This window comes from Macrosteles quadrilineatus, unplaced genomic scaffold (assembly GCF_028750875.1).
Source record: "Macrosteles quadrilineatus isolate MER2022 unplaced genomic scaffold, UCM_ALF_1.0 Scaffold_4__1_contigs__length_99947679, whole genome shotgun sequence".
Taxonomy (NCBI): Eukaryota; Metazoa; Arthropoda; class Insecta; order Hemiptera; family Cicadellidae; genus Macrosteles; species Macrosteles quadrilineatus.
The window spans coordinates 62,503,942-62,514,313 of NW_026542597.1; the positions used below are offsets into that span (position 1 = coordinate 62,503,942).

General features: G+C 35.0%; 1 protein-coding gene across 1 annotated transcript; it reads right to left on the reverse strand.

The window, feature by feature from the left end:
- Positions 1-6,258: 6,258 nt before the first annotated feature.
- On the reverse strand, positions 6,259-7,224 carry LOC128992981 (uncharacterized). The gene has a single exon (XM_054416730.1). It carries the CDS (start codon positions 7,222-7,224, stop codon positions 6,259-6,261), a length of 966 nt encoding a protein of 321 aa, XP_054272705.1.
- Between the last annotated feature and the right edge of the window lie 3,148 nt (positions 7,225-10,372).

The window sequence follows — 10,372 nt, forward strand, 5'->3', positions numbered from 1 at the left end:
TATCCTAATACTGCTTTAAAATAGTTTACGTTCGCTTCGACGATAAACTTCTTAAATCAGACGTACCACATTGACATTATAAATACTAAAGATTAAAATCGGGTTTAAAATTTTGTAATTTTTTTCACTCACCTGAAATAGCTCCCACCATTTAGTCTTTTAAAATGTAAATGTTGCTAAATTTGTTTAATAGAAACGAATCCTTAACTATAAGAGATCTTTAACTGAAATTCTTTCCCTAGGTATCTTATAAACGCACCTTTTATTTATACAATTTATTTACGGTTAATCAGAGTCCAGTATGTTTTAAGTACGAAGTACGTTTTAAACTTAAATGATGCGTTTATAAGTATTACTATATTATCCGATGATAACGTCAGGAAAATATGTATTTGATCAGTCATATCATCGCATGTCCTTAAAAATTAAAAGTGATAAAACATATTTGCTCAAAAATAAATCTGAATTAATTTAAGGATGTAACAAAAGTATACGATCCTCTATGTTTTTTGTTAGGCTAGGTTTTTTGTTATATTTTCAAAGGACTATGGGCTTAACTTTGGCTATATACTAGGAAATAACTCTTTGGCTCAGCACCGTAATTAAATCTGAAAGTCCAACGTGTTTTCATGTATTTGTTTTCCTTAATGTAAAGGATATACTGCATATACTTTTTTGAACTCGAATAAAGATTTATTCTTTGAAAAATATAAAATGATACATATAATTTAATATATTCAACCATCAGGTATTTCACAGGTTTTTGCATACAAAGCCATTTAATCTTGGCCATTCCAATCATCAAGGATATTTAGTTTTCGTCTATTAAAAGTGTGTCTATTAAAAGTGTCTATGACAGAATTTTTCTTTTGTTGTGTATGTGCACTGTGTAGGAGACATGTTATACGTGATCTTAATACATTGTGAACAACTTAACTTTTGCCATAATTTGTGTTGCTAAAATTATGTTACATTTGGTCACTGCTTTAAAATGGGAATTTCATCTAATTTTTACGAAACACAACCAATTCAATACATCAAGTTAATTCAATACATCAAGTTAAACGTACAAACGGTTTTAAATTCTGTAAGCTATAGCTCCTAAGGAAGTGGTTATGAAGACAAATGGGTTGTTTTTTTAAAGTCATAGGATTGCATTTTACTTTTAAAAATATCATAAAATACAGCGTTTTTAAAGAGATTTTAAAGTCAGCAGCTATTTTGAAAAATTATGGCTGAATGAAAAATATGAAACCCATACTTTCAAATTTAAGGATCCTAATTAATATTTTCTCCAAGTATAAGAGTTTCAGATATACCAATAGAGCCACAGTTTTCACGAATTGTTTGTCCTAAAGCTACCAGATAATGTTGGCATCTTGTCAAAGCCTTAAAAAAGGTGTAAAAAATGAAATTATTTATTAAACAAACTTTCAAACAAATTAAAAGGTTAAAATTTGCATTCTATTGTTACAGTGCAGAGTGAGCTGGATCCAGATAACACGTGGGTAACTAAGTCCAAGAGTTATTGTCGCGAATATTGCCAAAGTTAAGCCTATAGTCCTCTGATGAACTCATAACTTCACACCATTACTATACGCCGGACATTGCACAACGCATATTGCCATATAATGTGACTGATCCCTATCATGCAGTTATTGTTGAAAAATCGTTGTCCTACAGTCACCAGACAAAGTGGGCTTCCTTGCACTGATTATAGTACAGCAAGTTATAATTGCTGCATTTACTCTCTTTTGCCACACATTTTTTTCCGCACGTTCATTTTGCCGCACACCAGTATTTCAACCAAACAACACAACACAGCATGCTTTTTATTAATTATGCACGTATTCCGCGTACGCTTGAAAATAGGTTGGCAGCCCTTGAAGATATTACGACTACGATCAGCTGTTGCAGCGTTTCCCATTTCGTTCAATGTTTGGTTTTAACCTAACCTAAAAACATGTTGTACAATGTTTGAATAATCTTTTATATGGTTTATAGTAACTGTATGACAAATGTACTGTGGAACGTGAGTGCAAACTGCTATCCAACTGTTAAACAATCATGGTCGTTATTCGATTGTCACCAAAAAGTAATTATACTAAAACAATTATAATAAAACATGTTTTCTGAAAATAAATCTTTGGTGTTTGTTCAGTAAACTTCAAGTTTATGTATGTTACTGAACCATATGTTATTAAACCATGTATGTTATTAAACCATAATCCTTGGTTTAATTGACTACTTGAATGTATTTTCCTCCAAACATATGTTATTAATCAAATCAAATTATTCTATAGTTAACATATATTGTATTTTAAAAAGTAAATAAAACATGTCCTTCTCCGTTTGTAAACCTAATAAGTGTGTTTAGTTTTTCTCTTTCATATATTCATATTCTTGATTCAATATCTCCATTGCTCAACATTTTACACTCTGGTCCTTCGAAATCTAATTCTCATTACTCTTTTACATTTCTATTCCCTTTTCTCAATTATTCCCTATAATGTATAATACCACAATTCCCTACAATTAATCATTGTTTGCAAATTTACCAGGCAAAGCCACGAGAAACCCGTTAAAGTACAAGGAATAGTAATAAAAAAAATAAAAAAAAATAGTTGTGGCACTAGGACCACAACATCCTTTCCTTGATTCTTAGACCATGGTGATTACAACTGAACCACCAAACCACTACATATTATACACATATTATTGATAATGCTAACTTAGACCCAAGGCAAAGAACAGAATACGCATCTACGTGTCATTGTTCACATTTGAAAGAAAGAACTGTAAATTTAATACTATGAAACCATTTAGACACATATTCAGAAAGATTTTAAAATAATTATATATTACAGTTTTTATGTTACTGTACCGTAGTAAATAAATAAACCTGAGTTGAAAGGCGTGTAAGTAAGAAATACATCTTTTCGGTCGAAACCTTTATATCCCAAAAGAGGATAACATGTGACAGTGGAAATTATGGAAATCTCTCCCTGCTAAACCTTGTTAGGTTTTGAAAGAATGTTTCCCAATCTTATACATATGTGAGTAGGCTCTGTTTTTGATACTTCCACAGCTCTTCTCGAGTTCATACTTATCTTATTTTTGCCAAGATATTGGTATAGTTTGGAAATACCGTACATGCTGGAGATTAATTAAGTAACCTTAAGCTGTTAGGTGGTTCAATATTGTATTTACCCTATTTATTCAGTTTTAAATATTGTTTATCATACAAAATAAGAAAGAAGAGAAAAGAATGCCCTTAATTATAGTTATAATTTCGTTGTTTGTTATTTTACTGTATTGTAATTTGTCCATTGTTTTAATATTGTTTGATGTTAATTTTGTAAGCAATGATGGTTATCTACAAAACATTTATCTTTTGTAATTTTTTTGTCCAATACCATAAAATCAATAAATATTGTATAGGCAAACAGGGCAATCAGTTAAATATGATGTGTGCTAGTGAATTTCCATTTACTAAAATCAATGCTTGCTGGTATAACCCAGAATACAGAAAGTTCATAATAATGCTGAGTAAATATACGTTCTCCCCCATTAGGGACGCAACAACAAACTCACATAAACAACACCTGACACGGGACCCTGTATAACAACGCCCGTGTCATGTGGGAACATATAAATGGTTATAATGAGTAATAAATCATGTGTAATTATTAACGTAAAGGAATATAACCTACGATGTAATAAACTAAACCTTTAAAGTGCTATGATGAAATATCTTTGTACACTTTAGATTGGTTTGGTTACCAAGTAGTCATTTATTTATTTCTAAAGCGTTATTTGGGTTCTTACAATAGTTTGCTAAATATTTACTTGAAATAGATAATATTTTAAATTTAAAATTTATTTATACTGATTAAGGTTAGTGAAAAATAGTGTAGATGTAGGTTTTGTATGTAATACTAAAAATGCAATAAAGAAAACATAAAATTAACGAGCTTCATTAGTGTTAGCAGGACTACACAGCTAGGTAAAGTTGTGTTGAATTGCATTAAAGAGTTATTTCAAACTTGCTGCTTACTAACAAGAGTTATCACAAATAGTTTTTACATGTTTTTTTTTGTCAAGACGTTTTTAACCGTGCTTAATACAAGTAGGCCTACTGTAATCAACAAAATAAATTGTATTCAGTATATATAGGTTATAGTTTTTTCCATAAACAGTTAATATGCATAGCAAATTGAAGTATAATACAGAAATATATTATTGCAACGTTGATAACTTAAGAAACTGCCAAAGAATCACTATAAATATTTGTGACATTAGGTGACAAGCGTGGGGTTTCTAGCTGTCAAATCGATGTAGTTTTTCTGTGTCAAATGAAAGTTTTTTGCTCAGTGACAGCAACTGTCACTTGTAATGTGGAAGACGTGACACACGTTACCTCAATGTAGTCTAGGTGGGAACGAACAGTTCATCTCAGAAGCGTAGTAATTCGGAAACTTTGTTAATTCATAGTTTATGTCAAACAACCTTCATTACTTACTTTAGAAAAATACAGGGCTTTTTTAATTTATTTCCTTTTTTTCTCGGTTATATGATATGTTTAATTAGTGTTTGAGTTTTAACAAAGCGTGGCAATCGGTTATTGAAGTAAATGATCTTATAATAAATTCAGATGTGTTGGATGGAAAAAAACTATTTTTTTTTTAATTTAACAACATTAAATACATCTACGTACAACACAGTTTTTAAACGTTTTTGTTTCTATGCTAATACGAAAATGCTTTTAATACAACGCTTTTTATAAAGGTATTTTACGAAGTGAGCAACGTAAGGGTAGTTTTTAGTTCCTGACTTATATTTTAGGAATAATAAGATATAGGGTTTATTTGAATATTTAAAATCACCTTTAATTGTAAATAGGCAATATGTGTTGAAGCCAAAGAGGAAATTTAAGGCCTTTTAAAACAATAAAATCCTAACTCTAACCTCTTATGAAATTTTATGCTAATTCCTGAGACTTGATTGCTGTGAAAAATAACAAAACACAATTTATGACAAAATGAAATGTATTAAAGAAAATAACTATTATGCTTACAAATAAAATGAAATAACCCTTAAATGAAAATAAAATGTTACAATTAATATTTAAACAATTTTTAAATGAGCAAAAAGAAATTGCTGCCAGGTAGGATGGAACCCAGGACTGTGAGAGTGTAAGTCCAATGCTCTGACCACTAGACCACAGATGATTTGAAGAATTGAGCTGCAGTGGCTCTATTAGCCTCAGTTAGTGACTATTATACTGTATTGGAGCTTGTTCAGGATTGATTGCACAGGTATACACTGTAAGTTACTGTACTGAATAAAAGTTTGTTAAAAATAAAGGGATACTGCTGACCCTTGGGAAATTAATTAATAATGAGAAAGGGATGCTGATGACCCTTGAAATTAATGTCTATAAATGTCTGACTCACGACTACATGGTGAAAAACCTTCTCTTCAGTCCAAGCACAAAACACATGTCACATTCTGTCTCTGTCTCTATCCACTCTCTGACCACTGAAGCAACCGTTGAGACCGTCCAGCATGACCATTGTACCCAACCTGGCAGCTTACCCTATCTATGAGTGATTTACTTAACTAACTACAATGAATGAATGAAACCATTTCATGAGAATTGTTCTAACAAATGGAATACAAAGTTTTAAATATTTATGAAACTACAAATTGAGTTATTAAGATAAAATGAATATTTTTAAAATACAATAAAATAAAATCTACTTATTTTTAATTAAATAAAAAGATGCTTAATCATACTCCCCACCGAAATTTCCAAAGAAATTTCTACTGATTTGGTACTTAATCAAAGTGACTGGTATGGAGGGGAAGGAGAGGAACAACTTTGACTGCAGGTCTTCTCAACTCAGAACGTCCACACTTTACTGTCAAAACTCTGACAATACCGTCTTCACCTGGGTGCACTTGTGTAATTCTCGCCAAAGGCCATTGAAGAACAGGGGCATTTGGCTCTTTTAGCAAGACAAGATCGCCTAATTTTGCGTTCTCGTAGTTCTTGGTCCATTTGTTCCTCTTTTGTAGGAACGTAAGGTAATCAACCCTCCATCTTTGCCAGAAGTGTTGAGTCATTCTTAGCAGCAATTGCCAGCGAGATAAAGATGATACTTTAGTATCTAAAAGTGACGGTTCAGGGGTGGCAAGGAGTGATGTCCCAATCAAAAAATGGCCAGGTGATAGGAACTCAGTTTCTAGTTTAAGTTAGTTAGTTCTAATTAGTTCTAGTTTCTCAGTTTCAGTTCTGGAGTTTAAAACAGCTTCAATTCTGACAAACCAAGTTGTGAGCTCCTCATATGTGAGTGGTGTGTCACCTGCCACTCTTCGGAGAAGTGTCTTCGCTGACTTCACGGCAGCTTCCCAGAGACCTCCGAAGTGGGGTGCTGAAGGAGGATTAAAGTTCCACTTTATTTCCAATTTGGTTGCTTGATGAAGTATGTCCTCTTGAGTTGACTGTTGGCGATACCAAGACCCAAACTCTCTCAACTTGTTAGCAGCTCCTTGAAAATTTGTGCCACAGTCTGAGTAACACTGTTCGGGGAGTTCTCTGCGACCAATAAATCTATTGAGAGCAGCCAGAAATGCATCTGTACTCAGCGCACTGACGATTTCCAAATGAACGGCTTTGGTAGCCATACATACAAAGACACAAAGGTAGGCTTTAGTGACTGCCGCTTTCCTTCGTTGAGATTCTCTCATGGGGAATGGACCAGCAAAATCGATACCTACATGAAGAAAGGCTCTACTCGGATTTACTCTTGATGGAGGAAGATCAGCCATTCTGGGTGTGAGGTTCTTTGCCTTGTCTTTGTAGCAAGTCAAACACTTGAATGTGCGATGACGAACGAGACTTCGTAATGCAGGTATCCAGAATCGAAGCTGAATTAATGCTTGCAAGAGACCAGGTCCTGGGTGTAAATACAGCTTATGATAATAGTCCACAAGCAAAGTAGTGAAGTGACACTTTGGCAGCAGAATAGGATGTCGTTGATCGGAAGGAAGTGAAGCTCTGTTTAGTCTTCCGCCAACTCTAAGGGTGCCATTTTCATCGAAGAATGGAGAGAGGTTGGAAAACTTGGAATTGGCTATTTCTTCCTTGTTGCAAGTGTCGTCTTGAAATATGTAGTGTGACTGAAGCTTATTCACTACATAAATTAAAGCTTCCCTCATTTCAGAAGGGTGTAGTGGACCGATGCGAATTTGACCAGAATTTATTTTTGCCATTGCATTAGTTGTATGATGAGTTGTAATGATGCCTTATTATCAAAAATGGAGAAATTTCACTATCTCGTCTCTTCTTTAGGGGGAACTGTCTCTGCAGTGATAAGACATCTTCCTTTGGTTGACGACAACTATGATATTGCCTGGAAGGCTTTAAATGAAACTTTCAATAACAAGCGTATGCTTGCTTCAAATTACCTCAATCAATTGATGGCATTCAAACCACAACAGGGGAAAACAACTGTAGATTCACTACAGTCATTTCTTTCTCAAATTTCAGATAATATTGCTGCATTTAAACTTTTGAAAATACCTGACGAAGGTGACTTCATTCTGTTTCATATAGCAGTTAGGCTGTTGGATCATACAACTCGAGAGCAATTTGAGTTGCAGCATAAAGGAAAAGATTTTCCTGTTTTCAATGATTTGACTAAATTTCTCCGTGAACGCTCTCTAGCTCTTCAGTTGGCTGGAGGAAACACACAACAATTTAAGATAAGGCCATCCACTTCTGGGAAGAATAGTGGGAGCTTCAAACCATCAAATAGTCGTAACTTGAAGACTTCACTCATATCCAGCTCATTGCCTAAATCCTCGGCTAACTCCGACAGCAATGATGTATGCTTCATATGCCAAAGGGGGTTTCATGCTCTATTCAAATGCAATAAATTCGCTGATGCATCAGTTGATGATAGACATAAAATGTTAAAGTCTTGGCGTGGATGTAGAAACTGCCTGTCATACTATCACTCAACCAATAGATGCAATTCTAAATGGTCTTGCAAGGTCTGCAAGAAGAGGCATAATTCACTTTTGCATCTACCCGTTCCTGATAGCAACACAACCTCATTGGAACATGAAGATACAACCGCAATCAAGGCTAATGTCGTGTCATTTTGCCTCGGGAACAAGTTTGGACCATATTAAATTGCGCAATTCGTGAACCGGTCCTCTTGTAGTAATAATCCCTACAAAGATATTGTCTCAATTTAAAGTGATAGGTAAAAATAATAATGAACTTTGATAGTCAATGACAAAATAAAATTTTGCCTATATAGAAAACTCCACTCATATTTATAGGACGCCTGTGTGAACACCACATCGTCTGTTCAAAAATTTACCTAAGGTAAGAGCGGGCCAATAAGCTAGTCTTTTTCCAAACAGCAAATCATTATTTTATAGTTTACGTATTCTTTAAAAACCTTACTGGTATTTCTTAAACGATGTACGTAAATCCTAAAAGAAAATTATATCTACTATCCCCCCAAAACTGGACTTTGAATACTGGTTATTTGATATTCAAATACGTTAGGCCATATTTTGGTACCTAACGAAAGGCATTTGGACCAATTTAGTTTATCCAGTTAAAAAAATTAATCTTGATCAGTGCTCTAATTTTCCCTGATTAGGCTGCTGCATGCAATCAGGCAGACGGGGATTGAAATAAGTTTCGTTACGGCTTTTCTTAAAGTCATGTAAATACAGTATATTTGTTATTTAGGGATTAAGAAAATAATTGACGTTGCAAACAATCTGGAGCTACTTATTGAGTTCTTTGTGTATTGTCTTTTTAGCACTTTGTCTGATGAATAAAAATTTACTTTGGTGTCAGAATATATTACTTACTTGAAGAACCAGCCAAAACCTTAGGCCTAAAACTCTTTGCTGATTTAGCCCAGTCAGTAAAGGTTTTGTGCCGTAATAAATTAGAGACTGGCAAAACTATATACCACTGGCTAGTACACAAAAAGATGTACACTTTATACAAAGTCCCCTAAAATCCCTTTGGTGCTTCTCCCCCTCCATGCAACTCAACGTTAGGAATTGCAAGGTTTTACTAAATCACACTTATATCCAAAATGGTTTATTCGATTACCATATTTAATGAATTTACCATATGGGGAAAAGCTATTACCGTAGTACTCATGGTAGTCCCTGGAAACCCGGGTTCGATTTACTTTTTCGTTTTGAGGTCCCTAGAGGCCAAAAACACAATCCATTAAAATTCATACACAGAGTGATCAACTCAAGGAGGCCACCGTTGGGATATCGGAAACGGTTAGTGTTAGGGCCTAAGCCTAAAAAAATATTAATTCAGCTATTGAATTTCCTTTCCATCCATCCCAAAAAATGTGGTGCTACCAATTTGAATTTGCCGCCAAGATACAGCTGATACTCAGCGCTACCCCCTCCCTCAAGGACAGGACGACGCCACTTGCACTCGGACTCCTTTACCTTTACCTTTACCTTTACCTTCTGTCGTGAACTTTTACCAGAGAAGACTGGATTGTTCATGTCAATAAAAAAATTAAAACATCACTTCATACATAAAATTGAATATGAAAACATTTAACTATCATTAATATTTACAGAGTACAAATGGCGAGCAGGGAGGAGAGTGAAATCGGCAAAAAAACTCGTCAATTGAGTAAAAATGTTGCAGTGACTGGCCGCCCCCACCTACACGCTAGTGCCCACCGGCACTATGATTTGTCATTGCCTATGTACTAAATATATGTTTTAATATACAAGTTTACATAACAGTCTAGCCTATTACATTTCCCCGGCATCTTTGCCCTCACGCTGACCCAGAACGAGACGCCGGATCCACGCTCCACGCTGCTACCAAGGAACCCCGCTCGTCTTGAAGACATCTGTAGAAGGTAGCACCACACCAAACCTATCTAAATAAATAATTTTTAATTCCACCCCCAAATTTTTTTTGCATTTTGCATTTTGTTTGTGTCGAAAGAGCCGAAGCCCCTCAACTGCAACCCGATAACTATAATAAACATACCCGGGTCCCATGGTGTAGGCCGGAGCATACGCACCAACCTTGGCACACCATAGGCGGATGACTTAAGGTCCTCAGGCTCACTGGCTGCCGAAGCAACCCTTCGGAAAGAGGGTTGCCCCTCAATCGTAACGAGGGATACCGGCTACTTGGTTAAGCGTCACTCCACCTGGAACCAGCAGGTACAAAACCTGAAGTCCCATAATGAAATGCCCTGACGTATTTAGTGCAAGCAACATTTGGGACCTATCCAATCCCTGACAGGCCAAAACCCACCATCAAAGCGAGGAGGAAAGGGACCGC